This window comes from Achroia grisella, unplaced genomic scaffold (genome assembly GCF_030625045.1).
Source record: "Achroia grisella isolate CSIRO2021 unplaced genomic scaffold, CSIRO_AGI_Agris_v1 utg906, whole genome shotgun sequence".
In the NCBI taxonomy this organism is placed as follows: Eukaryota; Metazoa; Arthropoda; class Insecta; order Lepidoptera; family Pyralidae; genus Achroia; species Achroia grisella.
Window position 1 is genome coordinate 1,846,612 of NW_026713064.1, and position 20,965 is coordinate 1,867,576.

The following is a 20,965-nucleotide window of genomic DNA, read 5'->3' on the forward strand; positions in this document are numbered from 1 at the left end:
TCCTTTATATAATAACAGAATATTATCAGCAGAATTTTATTTTTGACAATCTACAATGACAATACTTTACAGTGTGTGGGCTGGTGCGTTGGTGGTGGGGTGCAATCTCGTGGAGTACGTTGTGCTGATCCATCCGGATGTGCCTCACAGCGAACTCCCGTTCCCACACAAGCTTGCACTCCGAAAAAACACTGTGACGCACAGTGGTTTACCAGTAATTATTACATTTTTATTATAATATTCTTACGAAAAGTAACTTTAAGTTCTTCACTAAGAAGTTTTTGAAAATGTCACTGAAGTACAATGGAGTAGAGATGTAACGAATACCGCTTTCGTACTCCATAGTATGGAGTACAAAACTTCTAAAACAGCATTTCACAGTAAAGCGCCATGCATAAAATACAACACATGTTGACGATCCCTTGTTTTTTTTTGTTATTATTAAGCCAGGAAGGTCGCACACAAGCTTACGGCAACTTGCGCGTTGCCAATCCTTACGAGACCTTAATATGTATACCATTCTTGAAAAAACCCTGAGGCAAAAATTATAATATGTGACATGTGATTATTAAATCAATATCAATAAAGTATTTTAAATAGAAATTAAACTATTTTTATAAAAGAAATGTGCAATTAAAATTTCATTTATGACATTGTGTCATTAGGTGAATGGTCTGCCTGTTCAGCGGAATGCGACGGGCGACAAGTGCGGGGCGTTATTTGTATTGGTGGCAACGGTAGAAGATTACGTGACTCCTCGTGTAGAGGGTCTCGTCCGGAAACTGAGAGAGCATGTGGTGGTGCCTGTCAGCCATCATGGTACTTGAGCGACTGGAGCGAGGTTTGTTGCTATTAGTTTGTGTGTAATGTTTCAATTTATCTTTACAATTTATTGTATGAATTTTAAAAAACTTTAGATGAAGACGAGATTATAAATATACTATAATACAAAAACAAGCTGTATGGTTGTGTATATAAAGTCTTAAATCACTTAAAATATTTCAGTGCCATGGCCCTTGCGAGGCAGGCATGCAATCACGTACAGTGTGGTGCACGAGAGGCGGCGTCGCAGGTGCCACTGGAGCTGCAAAGGACTCTGAATGTATAACTCGAAGACCACCGGCGAAACAATCCTGCGTTCCAGCCCATTGTACTACTAGCCCTGCCGTTGTTAAACCCGTTCCTACAGGTTAGTATTCATTATATCGGACATATTGAAATGATAGCACCTTTGTCCAATATGTTGTGTATCCCGATTTCTTCAACTATTCATTTTCTAAATTGTTCAAATTCAAAATATATTTATTCATCAATGTCAATGATATGTCAAATCTACCGTCTATTCGGAATGATTTCGAGATGAGAAGAAATGACAAGAAACTCAGCTCATATTTTATTTTAAATGTTGTACATATTTACTATAATACAGACTCATTTCAATTCAAATTTAGGAGAATAGAGTGACCACCAGAGTGCAATTAAAAATAATGTATTAAAAAAGTTGTATTTTCTAATACCACGTAAATAAGTCCTTATCATAACTAATTTGTAATTTAGAATATATTTCCACTACCAATAAATTCACGAGTTTATTTTACTCTAACAAATTCCCATGTACTGTACGACGCGGTGGCGTGGTCTTAGTAATAGAACGTAGAATGCATTGAAAATTGTTTTGATAATAAAATTTTGTGTTTTTATATTATAGTAACAGATCCGCAGCGAGTAACAAGACACCAAAGTCATAATTCACATAATAATGGTAAGTTCTAATTACGTTATTAAGTAATTAACTAATAATAACCTCAATAGGCCAGATCACTAATCACTGTCGACTCCCATACTTTGTCTGCTGTATCTGAATCTACAATTTTTCAGATTTTTAGTTAATTCGTTATTATCTGATGTTTTCATCACCGGAGAGTCAATTAGACATAAATGTATTAGTGTGACCCAGATTCGAAATCATTCTTTTTAGGTTTAAGTCGGTGTAGTAAACCACTAGGACACGACGTTCGCATACTCACTCTATGTCTATTATTATTTTCTAATATTGTTCTCTTCTATTTTAACCCAGGACCGTGTATAGACAAACTTCACAAATGCGAATTGGCAGTACAAGCTCGTCTGTGCCACTACAACTACTACGCGGAATCCTGCTGCCGCTCCTGCCACGGCAGAACGTAACAATGGTAATTTGTTTTTCTTCCACGAAAAAACATTTATTCATTACTAACTTTCCGCCCGCGACTTCGCCCGCGATTAAAAATTCGTGCTCAATAGTGGTATATTATATAGCCTAAATCTTCATCTTGAGCTTTTTATTTATATACAAATATGTAAAAAACAGTGTCCTTGAATTATAACTTGCAGAATATTAATGTTCACATTGATCGATTGCTATCAATTTACCTAATTAATATTGTTAACGTACAATTTTTTTCACAGATGTGGTAACAAGACAAAATCTGCGTGTTGATGCGTATTGTGATACAAAATGGACTATTAGTGAGAAACGTTGGATGTAGCTACAGAAGACAGCTACGGTCGTGCGCGCATGTGGAATAGTTAGATATTCATGGAGACGTTATTGTTATTGACCAAAAATTCTAGGTTCTATGCCACCTAACTAACAAGTGAAGCACCCCAACTGTATCTCTCGTACAATAATCACACTGATATTTCGATATTTATATGATTGTACCTAACATACATTATTTTGAGTACATGCCATAAAATTGGAATGATTGTTCGTGCTTCATTTGTGCTCGTGTAATAGATGGTAGCGTGTTTTCTTGCCCATGATAATAAAAATGTATAAACCAAAAATGTTAATTAATTCTTTATCATACTTGAAATATTTAGAAAGAGTTCTTTTTCTTATCCAAACTGTACTTAATACTGCTTATACATATACATATTTTTCCCACTTTAAAGTATTGTCACTATGTTTTAATGGAATGTTTATTTTGTTATAACATTTTGTCAACTTCTATAAATGTATAATATAATAATATTGGAGCTGAATCTTTTAGATCTTTCTGCCACTTACTTTCAATAAACAATACTTATTTATAATACGTGAGACTCTTAATAGTTTTTATATTATAACTACCAAGATATGCATGCTTGGCTAAATTTAGCATAGGATTTATAATTGTCACATAGTAATTGTGAGTATTAGATATAGATTTTGTGATCTCCATGTGTTTAGTCGAGTTATGGATCGATCCTCGACTTTTATGATTTATTTTGTAGTTCGCAAGATAAAATTATAAGAATTATTCTAATTAATAGGTAATGCACAATGTTATTAACTGGGTTTTGACACTTTGAAGTTATATAAAAAAATGTAACTTGCCTATATTTTCATTGTGAGTAATATTTTAATATGTTTAGATATAATGAGATTAATTTCGCACTTACTTTTATACCTATGTATAAAATGTTTACTTTGACCATCTTAATTACATTGTGTAAAAAGCAATGCGGAGTGTTTGCTAAAATTATAATTATTTATATATACTATTAGGCACATATATATTGTAAGTATACATAAGTAACCCGTTGTTTGGTAAAAAAATTAAATAGATATTTTCATAATAATAATCATAAGAAGATTCCTAATTTATTTGGATGTTGAAACTCTGTAATAAATATATTATCTAATGACAGAATTGAGTATATATGTATGTAATTCTAAAATGTTAGGTACATTGTAGAATTGTTAGGCAATCATTGATTGAAGGAATAGTGAAAGTTAAAAGGCAACTTAATAAAAATTAACATTTTGGATTTATAGGTCTGAATTAAATTTGATTAAAAAACTTCAATACCATTAAATAAAACCGCTTTTGTATACAATATACAATTCATATTTGCATTTATATCTAAGTAATTTCGATAATATAAAAAGATAATTAAGTTATTCGCAAATTTATTATTTCCATTGAAACACTAAGAATTTATATACATTAAAATATTTCCCATATATATTATATATCCCATATATTATATACAAATGCCTTGATTTTGTAACACTATTGTAAAATTAATATCTCTGTTTACTTACACCATAATTATTATGTATGTATAGTAGGGGCTTGTTGTAACAATTTTTAAAAATAATGATATATCTTGAGTTGTATTGATTAAATTACCACTAACTAAACTTTCAAATTATTCTTCTAGTAAACCAAAGCGAAAAAAAAATCAAATCTACAGGTAATCACAAATAATTTTTTATTCATAAAAGGGAATTGTTACAATTTGCCCCCTGGTTGGGGTTTGTTGTAAAAATAGGGCAAGTAGTAACAACAATAAAAAATAAAAATATGATATCTTTAATCATTTAATTATCATCTTGAATGATTTTATAATAATTAACTGAAGCATACATTTTATATAATCAACAAACTAAAGATTTAAGTTTTTAACTATTTATTTTATTTCGTACTTGTGTATAGGTAGGTATTATATCAATATGGCACTTAAAAATCACAGTAAATTAAATTATAAACATCCAGATTAATAATTATCTCATAGTCCTAACTTACATCTTAGAATAAACTTGCAATGTCTCTTTTTAAAGAATTTTCTTGTGAATTATAGTTGATACAAACAAAAGAAATAGTATTTTCTGTGACACATCCTACATGTGCCCACGTCTTACATACAATACATTCAACCCAATTATCTTTTGAATGACTATATGCTTCCTCAAATAAGACAATGCCTCAGATTCTGAATCTGAACTTAGAATCCTTTTTTTAACTCTTTTTATTTCATCTTTATTTTTTGCTGATTTTTTACCTTTTCCTTTCCCCTTTTGCTTGCCTTACCCTTATCATCTTTTGTTTGCTTTTTCTTTATCTAAAAATAATAGCACAGCAATTTGGGGGCAAGTTGTAACATGTTACAACAAACCCCACGATTTTGTTACAACTAGCCCCAAGGTATAATTTTCAATATTCATCACTAAAACTATTAAATGAGTAATCTCAAAAATGTTACACGACGTCATAAATAGTTATATTTAAGCATCAAACAAAATACAAAAATCTCCAATTAGTTGAAAATTGTAAATAACCAAATATTTACGGAAGTAAAATTATACGTTACCTTGCGACAACAAAGCTCTTGCACATACTCACTCACTGCGCCGCCTGGCAAGACATTGCTATGATGAAACGGTGTGGCGCGTTACAATTGTAAGATTAAGTAAAAAAAATTCGTGTATAAAGTTCAAATTCCTATTTAAAAAAATCTGTTACTACTTACCCCTGTTACAACAAGCCCCGCGCTCCCCTACATTTAAATTCCTACTGGTTATGTATCTATTCAAATATCTGAAATGTAATGAACATCACAGTAATAAATTTAGAATATTATTTGTGAAAAAATATTTCGACAAACTGAATCTCTAGATATTTATATCATTTGATTACATAAGTTACTTAAGTAACCATAGTAACAAACAGTTTGATAATTATATGTATGTATTATCTAATATGCACTTAACATTGTACAAATATTAAAAGCTTTAAAAACTTGTTGTTTTTCATTTTGTAAAAGCACTAGATATGTCGTACATACATTAGGTAGATATGAAGTATAGGCTCTCCTCATACTTACGGCAAGTTAGGTTTTTTTTTGTGGATGATAATGGAATGGTGCACCAGCCTGCGCTAACGGTTTACGCTGGCGGGGCACCAGTGGAGGATTATAAGATGAGCATGAGGTCAGATCAGTTAGCCCATCGTGACATATTCATCAAAACTTATGACGATGGTTTCCAGGGGGAACCGCGTGGAGGTCAACCTGACATGGTACATTGCTAGTAATAGGTTCATTAGTCCACATTACTAACAATCCCATTTCCCCCCCGGCAAGTTAGGTTCTCGAAATACGCGACGTACCAAATCGAAACTACGTAAGTGGAGGCATATTTTTTTATATGTTTACATGTAAAACTCAAGGGTTAGGATCCACACGGAATCAAAATTGAACTAAACTGTTTTTTTTTTTTAATTTATATTGCCTGTAAAGATTAAAAAAAATGTCAGGGGTGGACAACCCTTATCACTTAGGTATATGAAAAATAGCCGATTCTCAGACTTACTGAATATGCACATAAAATATAAAAATCGATCATGCCGTCGAAGAAGTATGGTGTAAACTGACATTGCGACACGAGAATTTTACATCTAAGATAAAATACCGTTTATATGTTAGATAATCATGATGTTAGTCAACGATGGCTGGCTCGTGAGCGGGTGCTGCTTATGAGGACTTGTCTGTTCTGGTTACGGCAACTAATTCAATTATTTTCTTCTGACAATAACGCATTAGCAAATGATAGTGGTCACTACTTTCTCCGTAATTGAATTAAAAAATAAATCTGTATTCTTGTGATCATTCAATTTTATACGAGCAAGTTTATAGCTCATTTGAAAAGAATAAGAACTGAGTTTCTTACCAGTTCATATTACCTGGAAAGCTCTACGAACGACTTTGTAATAGATATTATATTACAATGTCATTCGTAGAGCTTAATAAAGAAGAAAATAAAAATATTTTTAATTTGATTAACAGTATGTTGATTCATAAATTACACATAATAGTAATATAATGTTTATATCAATTAACATTATAGGGACTATTTATATTCCACACATGCAAAAGAGAATTAGAATTGTTTGGCCGCTCTCTTACAAATCACAAAGATGGAAAACGACGGTGAAGTCACAGTTCGTCTAGTAATCGATGTATATTGTTATCAATAGTAGATTATACCTAAGAGTGACCACAAACTGCTTATCTCTTTCCACAACAATGTGGTTGACTGGAGCGGATACAATGTTTCACAACAGATAGAATTTATCACACCTGATATAATTTGATAGTTGGCAAGTCTCATAGATATTTTTTACTTACTCGCCAGTTAGTGTACAACATCTGCGTGGGACTATCAAGTTATTAAATAAAATGTCTGCACCACCTCCGCCGCCGCCGCCCCTACAACCGCATTTACCAGCACCACCTAGACATGTAGAGACAGTGCATATTGTAGAAACAAATACAGCAAGTGTCGCGGTGACCATTCTAAATATAATCAATGCCATCACACATTGGATGTTGGGAGGAGTGGCAATAAGCGCTTTCATGTACGCTAATAATTTAAAAATTTTTTCTCCTATCTCTACTATAAGCACGCATATATATTTATGTGTATCAGGGGTAAGTACAAAAAATATTACTTTTAAATGTTTAAAAAAAAACATTATACTTTTTGAATACATCGTTAGGAAAATATTTTGACCTATCAACTTACAACAAAAATTATATTTGATATATTTTACAAACTCGATACTTTGCTCAAATGGCTTAGGTTGATATATTGTTTATTATTTTCTAAACTCAAATTCTACACTCCAATATACCTAAGTATAAATAGTCTTACTGGTTTCACGAGTTAAACGTCCTACACTTTTGTATACATTATTTTGCCTAATAAAGGAAATATGAAATATTGTCCATTGCTACTACATCTTCCCAAAATCCTAGAAATTGAGACAGTCTGAATCTTTATTAGTATGCCACTGCATTTGGAAACTGACTGGAATAGCAAACAATCTATCGGACTATAATACGGTTCCCCCTGGCAACCACCGTGATTAATTCTTGATGAATTTGCGATTAGGGGCTAATTCATGCTTATCTTATCAGCTTCCAGTGGTCATCCACCAGCGTAAACCGTTAGCGTAGGCCAATGTTCTATTACATTAACAAAAGAAATAGTAATAGGCGCATGTGGACTACGGATATCAAGACGTCATATGCCGTATAAAATACACCTTATCAGTTGCTATTGCAGTTAATGAGATGCCATACCCTGTAATTCCACTGCCCTTAGTACAAAATACACTTTACAAAGACACTTTGAACACGACTTTGTGTAGTCTACTTAGATAAAAATCATCATCATGTTAAGTAAAATGTATATATTATTTTCAGTATGTGCTATTAATGAGCCTGGCTGTAACATCTATGAGTCCTTATTCGGGCTTTTCGAGAACCTTCAACCAAAAGCAAAAAAAGACCATACATTTCGTTTTACAAGTGTTGGGATCTATTCTTGCTCTAGCTGGCAGTATTTTACGAATAACTAGCCTCAATGAGAACTTTAATAGTACACATGGAATTCTTGGTAAGTCGTATAATTATTTTTGATCTCTATTTAATACTTTCTGTAATAATAATAATATATGCATACGGATTGTCAACTGTTAACGTCGTAGTAACATAATACTTGATATGCCGACATTTCCGTGGGGATAATGCCTGGAAAATGTCAGCATATCGGTCTATGTACATATACCATAATTTATAATAATAATGAATATATGATATATATATATATATATATATATGTACAATATATTGCATTTTAATAGGTTGTATTTATTATGTTATGTTGTATTTGTTATTATAAATTATTATTATTAAATTGTCACCTTATAATTTAACACATTATATTTCTAATCATATATCCACATATACATATATTCTTTATATTATTAGGCGTTTGTCATATCTTATCTTAGTTAATAACCATTATATTGTTTTTAATTTTTTTTTCCTGTAATGAATATTTAAAACGACATTTCTTTTTCAGGGTGGGTCGCAATGATCCTAACATTTCTGAGTCTAATCGGGGGAGTGATCAATTTGTACTCACAAAAACTAAATTTGTTTCCGTTTCTAATCAGATCTTGTCACGCCTGCATTGGCTGTGTTACCCTTATTGTTGCTTTTTTGTGTCTAATATTTGGTTTCACACAAGTTAGATTTATGGGAGAAATCAATGCTAATATGAGTATAGGTCTTACGGTATGTGCTTTATTGGGTGTTTTATTATCACCATGCGTAACTTTTGTTAAGAGATTATTAGCTCGTAAGTAGCATTTATATTAGAAATATTTAATCTACTTTTATTACGGGAAGCATGATTGTTTATTTAAGAAGAAAACTTTATTATTACTCTGTACCAAGTCTCTGGCTCTAGATTTAATTTCTCCTTGAATTCATGGGCTACTAAACAAAAAGATATACCCATTTAAAAATAATTAGTATTATAGTATAGATATTATAAAAATTCCTAAATCCTAACAAACAATGAGACAACCAACAAATTAATACCGACAACCCTTTATATTTGAGTAATATTTTAGGATCTTGTCAATGGTTTTGTTACATGTCTAAATTATACTAAAATTTTACTACATATATTAATTATATATGTCAAAACGTAATAATATTCTAGTATAACAATATACACATAATGTTCAGTCCCAAAGGCTCGTGCCGACTTTTTCGTTCTATTAGCGCATTGGTTGCTACACGCCACTAATTTTGAAAATACGCCAATCGAACGATGTCCTTGGCACGCGCCGTCGGGATTGAACCTGTTAATAAGAGCCCAGATGTACTGCTGCATGCAAATACAAATAAATGAACTCGATCATTTTCACTTCTAACCTACACTTAATACAGAAACCAAGCTAGGTTATGTTATAAAAAATAATATAAAGTTAACTAACTTATTTTAAAGATATGTGTTAATTTCGTGTACTTTTATAAATAGAATTTATGTCTGTAAACTACTTATTATTTTAATTATAATTTTTAATTATTTTTTTTTTTTACATATATAATTTTAGATATAATAAATTATATATTATGATAAATATAATTATTTTAATTATAATTTATTTAACTGTATAGTTTTGAAAATGTATAAGGAATAATAAATTAAAATACTGAATATATTTCAAATGTTTCTTTATCACTTTTTCGTTATCTATTTACATTATTCTTATATTACCTTAAAATATTTATTACTTTAGGTTTAAATATATTTGACATTATCTACTAACTATTTTAGAGTCATAATACTATTAGGTAGTTAAAGTTTTTTTAATTATATCTAATAATTATAACTTACATTGGGAAAGTGCAAAATGAAAATATATAGTAAATATATTTCAAAAGTAAAACTAAATAATTAACACTGTATTTAAAAAGTATATAGAAGACAATTAATATATATTACATGATTACGTATTAAAATGTTAAATTCAGTTTAAGTAATAAAATCATTTATAACCAGCGGCTTTATCCATGTTATTTCAAATAAATCGAGTAAATCTAGAGATCACTCCATCGGCTTAATAAATTTCATTAAAAACTGTTTAGCCATTCAAACATGATTGGAGAAAGTAAGTAGCTATTTATAATTGCGACTATAGCTTATGTATTATATATTCATACCAAAATAATCCCATAAATGAAGAATAGTTTGATATAATCTTGAGTGCTAACAATATCTCCATAGAAATTATGTCTCACTGGACTGTACTCATGTGTACATCGTAGATTAGACTAGATTAGATTAGAAAATATTAGATAGACTACTAGAACTGCCCAATCGGAGAAAAACAAACTAAACACATAATATGAATACCAGTTTTATTTTTATAACATTCACATTCTGAAGCAAGTGTATGTCGGATATGAAAAGAAAATCATCAAGGTCAGAAAATTATAGTAGACGCATAACTTATTATTTATACAAGGGCGGAAGCCAATGGCGCTCTTTTTCTATAGCTACACTCTATAATAGATGTGCGTAATAATAGATACAATAAAGTAACTATATGGTAAAGTAAAAATGATTTATCCAACACTGACTCATTCTAATAAGAAATGTTCAAAATCTATTATTATAGTCATGTATAAGTTAAACGTAACTGGAAATTGCAAGTGAATTCGTACCATTATCTAAAAATAATACATACATATGGAATTATTAAATACAGTTCAGCGTCCAGTGCATGAGTTGCAGCAATTCTGTATGTAGTAGTTGTAATGGCACAGACGCGCCTGTACTGCCAAAACGCAGTTGTACAGTTTATCTTCGCATTCTGTGAACATTGTTACCATATATAAGAAAATAAAATATTAAAAAAATATAGTAAATTAAATTTCATTAAAGATACATAATCTTTAATGAAAAATAGACAATGACAAATAAAAATGCCAATGGTAGAGAATATACCATATAAAACACCCAGACAGATGCAAACAGTCATACTATGGAATGAAATACTATTGCACCCCGCATGAACATAAACGTCAAACTTTTAGATAAAAATAATTAGAACCGTAAAACATAAATATTTTATTTTAAATACTGTTAATGCATAGATTTGTACATACAAGAGTAATTGTTCAGTGTTTTTGTAAGATTACAAGAAATTTCATTGGATATTGGCTTTTATGTCTATAAACCCCAAATTACCTCTTTTTATCAGATGAGTGAGTTTGTATGCCAATCTTAATCATGTACTAATAACGTTAGAACTATTTTACCTTTGGACACCTCTCTGGTGAACGTTCTTAGTGTAGTAGTTGTTTCCGAGTCAGGGTTGCGTTGGGACACTGTGAATAAATATATTATATATAACAGTTGTAATTATAAAAAAAATTCGCTGAGAAGAAATTGTTTTTGGAAGTACTGTCTGCACGAAATACCAAATCAGCAGCCGATGTTACTCCCTTATAATATAACCTTCGATAGATGAAGCTTTTATTAAAATTAGAAATATTTGGAATTTAATCAATAACAAACAAAAAACCAAGTGTTTATATTTTATTACATACATTAGTAATACAAAATAATACGGACAGTGACACATTACATTTCACTTCACTATCCGTGCACTACTATTGCATTCCTAACTTACAAGTAGTACTCACTCAAGGATATGTCTGAAGATGAAGTAGTGACAGTAACTGTAGGACATCGAGGTGTACATTCCCGTTGCGCGTCCGGCTTATGACTTTTACACTCCGATTCGTTACTCGCATCCGTTCCGTTATCGCCCTGCCTTATATCGCGCGTGCATACGACACTCCGTTTTTGTACCCCAATTTCTACTGTACAATTACTGGTACACTGAAATATGATACAGCTTTAATTTGAAATGTTTTTATATGTTGTAATAATTAGAAACAATTATCAACATTACTACTCTCAGATTAGTCTCAGGATTGGATAGGAACAGATTTATCTCGAGATAAGCAACTACGAAACATAATACTGAAGGTTCTTATATAATAATACTGGATTATAGAACACCTTGATATAATGGACTGACTCGAATATTTCGGTCAATGCAACGCTACTAATACTAATGCTATATCGCTCTTTCAAAATTATAATTTGTAAAATTTATTGAATAAAACGAAGTATGTAATTGAAACAAAATCAACAATTTCTAAGTCCTATCATCCGTTGACGACATCAACATGTTTCATCTATCATTAAATACTTCACTTCGTTCATATATATATTTCTCATGTACCTACTTAAATAAATTAATATAACAAAGTGAATATATATTAACAAGTCAAATAGACGTAATAAAAGTAATTTTGAGACACTAAACATATATATTTAACTTATTCTATTGACATACTTTAACTTCTTTTAGTAGTTTTAATATAAATATAGATATATTTTATTTACCTAAAAAATAATACAAAACTCACCTGGCCCCAGTCACTGAAGTACCAAGTCGCAGAACACGAATCTCCACAATCTCGCTCGTTTTCAGGCTTGGGGGCCTTACAAGCAATGTCACGAAGATGTCTTCCATTGCCACTAATACAAAGCACTCCTCGTACTTGCTTCCCCTTACAAGAAGATGAACATGGCGACCATTCTCCTGAATAATTAAACTTTAATTATCATATCAAAATTATTGACTATATATCTAAATGTATGTATGTATTATTTCGACTGTGTATAATTTCATTTAAAAAGACTTAGGCCCATATTCGTAGTTCTTCTCGACTCAAACTACAGAGTATAGTATAGTTTTTGAATTAGAATTAATGGCAGATTTAACTTATCATGAATTATACAGACATCTATTATAAGTCATGACCAATAAACGTATATATATTTTGATTAGCTTGATTTCCAGGGAATCGCTAACAAAGAAATAAATAGATATAATAGAATGTATATACCATACGTCCTCACCTCAATTATTATCAGTAGTCCTAAGAGATAATTACATCCCTATAGCACTCAGTTGTCTGTTTACTTGGACAAATAGATAATGTAACCACGTACAATTACCTGTAAACCACTGGGCATCATGAGACTCGCAGGTTAGTTTAGGAGTACAGGACCTAGAAGCCTCGGGCGCTTTCCTCGGCTCACAGCCTGATGGGTCCGCACAACGGATACCTCGGGTTTGCACTCCACCACCCACGCACCACCCTACACACTTATGAAAAAACAGAACAGTACACATTATTCAGTTGTAGGTATCTGTGGCGTGTACGTAATATTTATTGCAGCTGGTATATTACAGCAAATTTGATAAAAAAGAAGTTATAAGTGTTTGTTAAATATCTAGTGGAATAACAATCAGTCAGATACAATTTTGTGAAATACATAAGCACAGCCAAAGACGAGAGTGATATCAAGATATATGAACATATTTTTCTGTAATCTATTTACGTAGGTTTTTACTGTCCATTACAAACGCCATCTCTGTGTTTCAATTGAGATAAGGCAGTATAATTATAGAATAAGGCAGGACATCTTAGTCCTCAAGAATGGCAACGCATGAGTGGTATTAAGAGTGTCACATGATAACTTGATGAAAATAGAGCTGTTCATGTATGGACGATGATCACTAATTACTGGAGCGTTAACTCGTTTGCCATTACATATGAATAAAGAAAAGTCAAACGTTTAAAAAAAGGAAACCTGTATTGAGATATCATTAAACAAAATTTATAGTGCAATGTTATTTATCCCTGATTGAAACTATTTTATATGCTGTATATATATATAAAATTTAAATTCATCCAAAATACTAGCTTCAACGGAACTTACTTCTGTCCACTCCGTATAAAGCCATCCAGCAGGAGCACTGAAGGTATACAGTGGTCCAATATCGATATCAGTACTATTCGCAGCAACGGTATACACCGGACCGTCTCGGAAGGTATCTGTGTTTTCTCTCGGGCTTATAGCAGACCTGCCGCCAAGAGTTATGCCTGTCGTGGGAGGTATGCAGTCCGGGATGTTGCATGGTTCCGTAATTGGAGGTTTCCGACTATTGCACTTTGTATCGCTGACCTATTGATTGAAGTAAGGTACGTCAATTAAAGTAGAGTTCATCGTTTCATTAGAAAAACATATTACGTATAAGAGAGTGGATGTTTTAAATTTATTCCAAAAGATTTTTTGCCATATATTTAATTGATGCTGAGCTCCTATTAGTTGTATCATGGTCTTATAGCCTGTAATGTTTGTCAAGAAATGAGCTATCCGACACTAATATAATTTTTAAATTTGAATCACTATATACTAAAATCAGTGCATTCAACTTAACAAACTAATTATTTTTAAATATTAGCATAAATAAACTTACTTTAGTGATACCCCTCCAATGATCCTGCACACACCCGACTATCCTTGTTCGAACAGCAGGTCCGCATTTAGGACAAGTGGACCACGCAGCAGCTCTCCATCTCGGTTCACAGGGAACATTACCACAACGCCGTCTGCGACCAGCAGGTGTTGGGCCACTGCAATGTACTGAAGATACTTCTCTGTCCGTACCCGAAGTTGTTTCTACGCAGCGGTATTTTCCTAACTATAAACATATATTGAACAATTGTTAAAATAATATATAAGACATTTTTAAGTTTACTAGTTATGAAGTCATTTTTAATAAATTGCTATTATTATTACAAAAACATATCTACAATAAAAAAATAATAGATATTTATTATATTTATATATCTATACTTTTTGCAAACCTTTTTAAAAATTATTAGAAACGACTAAATTTATGTTTATTCTGATACTAGGTATCAGAATGTACATGACATGTACATATACACATAGTTAATAACACATTCTTGTAAAATAAATTTTACCTGAAGTCCACCGCCGCAAGTTCTAGAACATTGCGTAAACGTTAATATCTTCCAGATAAATTTCCTAGTACCGACAATATTTTCTTGTATGTCATCATCTTCTTCTTGTGACATGCTCGTTAAATCTGGATACCTCGAGAAATTAGGTCGTGAATGTTCAAAACTATGGTGTCTTCTACTATGTTTGGTATGTATTGATGGCACAATATCGGGGAGATTGACTTGTGTAACCACTTCTATATCGATATCTCCTGGTTTTGCTTCTATGTAGTACTCATATTTTATGCTCGGATTCGGTTGAGTATACAGTATCTGACAAAATAATATTATGATTAACGAAGTAATTACAATAATTTTAAACTATAATGAGTGTACACTTGTAAGTCTCAAAAAATTGCTTTTAATTTTTTGAGACAATTAGTTTTCAGAAGAAAATAAAGTTTTTAATTCGATGATATTTTATAGGTGGATCGCGTTTTTGATATACATATATGAGATCAATATTATTATTATTAGAAATTTTACAATTTTGAGAGTCCAAGATTTTTATGGAATTTAGCGTATAGATTTAGATTACATTAGACTTTTTAACTATATTTACCTACATACTACATGTATTTATACAAATAAAAAACCTTTACTGATACTGGAGAATCCGTTTAAAAATTACAATTATTCCTAAAATAAAATCCTAATATTTCCTAAAATAATATTATTTAACAACTCTTTAAATAACATTATCATAATTTAGGTAGGATAGTGTTTACATACAACTGACTGCATAAATAGACAAATAAGACTCTGTATATAATTAAAATGCTTACCATAATGTCAATGGGATGAAGCGTAGGGCCTTGAGCAAAGACGCTATCAAGTCCAATGGCTCGCGTGTAAAAGAACCTTGTGCCTGCTGCATCGTACGTCCCAGGTCGACTTACGGCAAACTCTCCATTCATTATATAAGAACCATTCGATATCTTCAATGCTGGACATAAAAAGGTAAAGTTGTTTTAAGTACTTTACACATGGCGTCAATAAACTCTATAATTTGTAAATCAGAAATGACACTACATAATTTCATTTAGATGAATTTATTAGAAAACTATTTATATTTTTAATATTATTACAATGACAAAACATTATTTCTTTTAAGATAATCATTTCTATATGTAATCTACACCGTCTAATATGGCAACAACACATTTATTTAATCAGTAATTAAACAATAGCCATATAACAAATGAAAATGAAGGTCGATGATAATCTACTTAGGTATGGAGATAAGATCTCATTCGGGTCATCAAATAAATTTCGCTTTTAGATATATTAAATGCTAATATTAGTTGACTATATTGTATATGTAATAAAAACTGTATGTAAAGTCTGTCATTAAAAATTCAATTAATGAACATTTACACCAACTATAATATATGTATTAAGTAGAATGAGAGAAACGAGTGATCACGAATGATTGTATCATTCGTGATCACTTAACTGAAATTTTGTATAAACGGTTACTATAATCATCAATCAAACATATGTTCAAATTATAATTACTCGCTTCATTGTAGCCTTGTCGGTAGTTAGAAATTGATTCCAAATGGAACAAGCTCAATGGCAAGGTGAGTCTCATTCACATTTGCACAGACAACGTGGGCGTGCTATTGTACATGATCTCAAATGATTTACGGTCAGTCGACATGCTGATTGATAAGTGACCAACCTTATGTTCGCGGACCATTTGCCTCCGTCAAAGCACTATTCAATATTGTGGAGTAATGGAATATTCAGTCCAATTCTGTTAATCAATATATACATTCTCGACTTCCTCCTAGATATTCATCCGCTTAAAAATATCTGTATTTCACATTTTTTATTTGATTTTGCAAATTCTGGGCTGATTTCAATTATTCTCATTGTAATTGATAGTTTACTTTTGTACCAGTCCATATCAATTTCATCCTATTGTGTATGATTATACACAATAGAATGTCTTCTTGCCGTCTTTCCTTGTATATTGCTGTGTAAAAATGTACTTTCATTTAACTACTACAAAGTAGTACCTATCCTGAATTTATATTTCAAGATTTTGTTTTTTTTACAGCATATTATGTAAATACGATTTGTTTGATAATCCTATAGAAAGTGTAGATTTTAAAGTATATCGTGTGAAAAGATATTTTTATCTCCACCTATCATTCAGATAATCTCAGTATCACACAATCAGTTCTTTTGTAGGTATCATTGGTGCAGATATACTAACAAAATAATATAAAACTCTCCGATTTCTTAGTATTATACAATAAAACATAATTTATTAAATTAATAAATAACCCAGGTATAATACAAAGAGTATATTTTTAAATACATGCGTAATAAATTAATCTTGCCTTTTTACTCATTATTAGGAGTTGGCGCATTTTACATTTTGCACAGGTCCCTATGAGTTTTGAAACTTTGAAACTTATTTACTTACTCCTTGTTTCTTTAGTCACTTTACATATATGTAATGTTATATAATAATATGTATATGTTCATATTCAATTCCTTTTTTAACGCATGGTCCTCGTGGTCGCTTGTATATATTAATATGCATTTTTTTATACACTTATATCATGAGTACATCGAATCCGCTACCATCGAAACGTGAACGACTGATGATGTCAATACTGAAAACTACCGTACAGTAAGTACTAACCAATGTAGTTCTCGGTGGGCAGTATTTCTGTGACGTTGAGACGACAGGCGCCTCTCGGTACTGTAGTCACGTAGTTATATCCGAGAGGTAGCCGTGGACGATTGAACAAGCCAGATACTAGACGCCGACCGCATCGCACATCAACTGCACCCACCGCTGCCAGCACTGATTCCCGTCCCACAACCTGTGAATTAAATCTTTATTATTACTGTCCCTATTGCCTATATGAGATTGCTTTAAGACCGCCATTTGTTAGACTCATTTATGCAAAATGTTTTTTTATACTGACTGTACCTACATATTTTTTCAGTGCAAAACTAAACCGGTATTATTAGGTATACATATATGTCATACAAAGAAGATACAAGCACATAAATTTAACAAAGCAAAAGAATAATAATATCGTATTACATTTTAAATAATTTTCACTCAGTGACTCTCGACAGAAAATATGACTCTTCATAGTTTTTAATAATATTTTTCTGTATATTAATTTTGTCATGTTACTCTTTTTACAATTACTTAGTATAGCAAATACTCGATAAACAAATTTCCATACACATGAAAGTACTTATGTCATCATATGAAATCAGTCACAATTTACAAAATGTAGTTATTAGGTAGGTACATCCTAGGTATATCTTAATAATATGCATAAAATACCTATGTTATATAGCTACTTATAAGCAAAATATCTTCATTAATTACATTATAATATCGTTGTATTGTATAGGAATACACCTACAGTATCACATCATCATAAACAATACTTCCTACGACTTTTTATTATTAATTAAAACTACTTATGCAAAAATGTAGACTCATTTTGTTCTCACTTTTAAAAAGGTAATACAAATAAAATCCGATTCTTGTTGGTAATAAAGAGTGGTTTTTATTATTATTATAAAAAAGCCGCCATGATCGTGAATGTGTAAACATGAAATTTGTAAAGATTGTATCATGACCAGAAGCCGTATTATCTAGGTCCGTAAATGTCAATGCGTAGTCCGGTTTCTACTCTAAGCGGTTCTACTACCACATAAAGAGAAAATTGTCTCTTTTTAAAATTTACTACGACATTTATTGGTGAATGACAAGCGCTATTTTTTTCATTTAGCTATATTAATAATATATCTAATACATCACTGCGAACAGACTACAACTAAACATGATTACTGTAATTGTAAAAGTTTTACATAAGCAGCATATACGAGTATTTCAGAATAACTGCCAGCGTAATGATATTTTTATGTATATAAATGTAGATATAATTATCAATGTCTTTGTAGTTTATGCTTGGACTGACTAGGCAATCTAGTTAAAATAGTACTTGTTTATTATGTATTTTCCAATTGTATATCAAAAATTGTTTCTCATCTTCAAAATTAAATTAGTATATTATGGAACACACATTACTATAAAAGAAATAATACTACTAATATATTTGTTGATGCTACATAAAGTAATAAAACTACGTGACATCGATAGCCACCTACAATATTTTAATCCTTAAGCATGTCATATCAGTAAATTTAGTAGCAAAGCATATATGGTATGAGTCTGATCGCTGAGACAATTATCCATAGTATTAATTCCGAATATATTGCTAACAATTATCATAATCTTCTAGCAAACTGCCATATAATGTGCCTGAATATAATGTTTTAATACCTACATATTTCTTCCTAATGCTCATGTTGCATTAAAGTCCAACAGCTATTTTTATGGCCACTATATTTGTCTTTGATATCTTTATATAAAATATTGTATTTCTTAATGTCATACTCCAGGACCTCCTTAAAAGCATCAATGAATGTAAATTGCTATTTAATACTTAAATTTATAGTAATGGCGGCGCCGATTTGCAAATAAACTAAAAAACTTATCTCAAATCTGTTAATACTTCCATTAAAACATATAAAACAACAAAACAAGTGTAAAAATAACATTATTTATTTTAACCTGTTTTAAGTGCGATGGGTCGTATACAATTAATAAACTGTGAAAGCATAAGTTTAATCTGATTATTGTAATTTCGGTGGGCTCATTAATCAGTAAATACTTAGTAAAGTATAGACTTATAAATCAAACGAAGTGGTAATTGAAAACGTCTGCTAATAGACTATTAATTAGGATTACGTGTGAGTTAATGAATAACCTGTCGCGGGCCCGTTGCAGCCGGCTTTGAACTGCGTTATTTGTGATGGGCGCTATGGTTGTACATTGAACTTTGATTTTATAACCATATCGAGCTAATAGCGATTACTTTATTTCCTCTATATAAGGTAACTGTACTGTAGTTAACATATTGAGAAGAGGTCATGTCTTGAACTGATAATAATTAATTAATTAAATATATTTCTTATGTATAAAATCTCGTGTCACAATGTTAGTTACCATACTCCTCCGAAAAGGCTTGACCGATTTTTATGAAATTTTATATTCATATTCAGTAGGTCTGAGAATCGGCTAGTATCTAAGATTTATTTTTTATTTTTAAAACAAAATTTTTATTTTTTTATAATGTGGCATTGTAACATACTTACACCCCTATATTCTGAGCCTTCTCTCATCAATCTCTATTTTTAAAAAGCGATTTTAAAATATATGGTAAAACAACGTTTGTGGGGTCAGCTAATTACTAAATATAATTCAGTAATACAATTTCAAAATAATATGTAATGTACATCTACATCTATAGATAAACATAGACTATTCGGAACCATTTTATAGAATAAGTCCGCCATTGTACAAATTTATTACATACGTTTACTGTTTCTTTTTAAACTAAACCTTATTTTACAATGGAGAATTAGTAAACTTGACTTTATCTTCTTACTCAATCTCACTTTCTAAAACTAAATATTTTTATCAACATTTTATAATGAAGTTTTCTTGTGTATTGAAACAAAGAGTATAGTGGTACTTAATTGCATCATCATTACCACAAAAACAACGCGACATAGCTTTTATTTTTATACGAAACAAATTAATGTGTTGTGCCACAAGCGGTGACAGCTGAAAGAATGAGGCATATTAAATTTAACATAATAAAGCGGACCGGCTGTAAACTGATCATGTAATTGGTTAGAAAACTTTAATTGGCCCTAATGTGTTCTTATAAATCAATTAATAAGCTCTGGTCCTCCTTATACTTTGACTCCTCGACTACGTTTGTGGACTGAATCATTCATTCATAAATCTTTGTACAAATGTAATAAATACAATTCAATTTAC

General features: G+C 31.0%; 4 protein-coding genes across 5 annotated transcripts in view; 3 read left to right on the forward strand and 1 right to left on the reverse strand.

Annotated features, from left to right (window-relative positions):
- LOC131853861 (thrombospondin type-1 domain-containing protein 4-like) overlaps positions 1-3,991 on the forward strand; it is a 116,790-nt gene extending 112,799 nt beyond the window's left edge. Inside the window, exons 12-17 of the mRNA XM_059204931.1 lie at positions 73-214; positions 666-841; positions 1,006-1,189; positions 1,709-1,762; positions 2,078-2,192; positions 2,449-3,991. Of these exons, the coding sequence (XP_059060914.1) occupies positions 73-214; positions 666-841; positions 1,006-1,189; positions 1,709-1,762; positions 2,078-2,187 (666 nt within the window). The 3' untranslated portion in view covers positions 2,188-2,192; positions 2,449-3,991. The remainder of the gene's footprint in view (positions 1-72; positions 215-665; positions 842-1,005; positions 1,190-1,708; positions 1,763-2,077; positions 2,193-2,448) is intronic.
- LOC131853863 (proteasome subunit alpha type-4) overlaps positions 1-20,965 on the forward strand; it is a 182,936-nt gene that overhangs the window by 90,318 nt on the left and 71,653 nt on the right. The window lies entirely within an intron of this gene.
- On the forward strand, positions 6,988-9,267 carry LOC131853865 (uncharacterized). Its single transcript, XM_059204937.1, has 3 exons — positions 6,988-7,239; positions 8,017-8,209; positions 8,678-9,267. Exons 1-3 carry the CDS (start codon positions 6,988-6,990, stop codon positions 8,962-8,964), a joined length of 732 nt encoding a protein of 243 aa, XP_059060920.1. The 3' UTR covers positions 8,965-9,267.
- The window catches only part of LOC131853862 (thrombospondin type-1 domain-containing protein 4-like), a 67,545-nt gene continuing 56,656 nt past the window's right edge, over positions 10,077-20,965 (reverse strand). For both annotated transcript variants that reach the window (XM_059204932.1, XM_059204933.1), the window contains 10 exons: positions 17,729-17,912; positions 15,855-16,015; positions 15,031-15,342; positions 14,520-14,744; positions 13,979-14,224; positions 13,211-13,361; positions 12,616-12,791; positions 11,821-12,019; positions 11,434-11,502; positions 10,077-10,985 (listed from right to left, as the gene is read on the reverse strand). In XM_059204932.1, the coding sequence (XP_059060915.1) occupies positions 10,882-10,985; positions 11,434-11,502; positions 11,821-12,019; positions 12,616-12,791; positions 13,211-13,361; positions 13,979-14,224; positions 14,520-14,744; positions 15,031-15,342; positions 15,855-16,015; positions 17,729-17,912 (1,827 nt within the window). In that variant the 3' untranslated portion in view covers positions 10,077-10,881. The remainder of the gene's footprint in view (positions 10,986-11,433; positions 11,503-11,820; positions 12,020-12,615; positions 12,792-13,210; positions 13,362-13,978; positions 14,225-14,519; positions 14,745-15,030; positions 15,343-15,854; positions 16,016-17,728; positions 17,913-20,965) is intronic.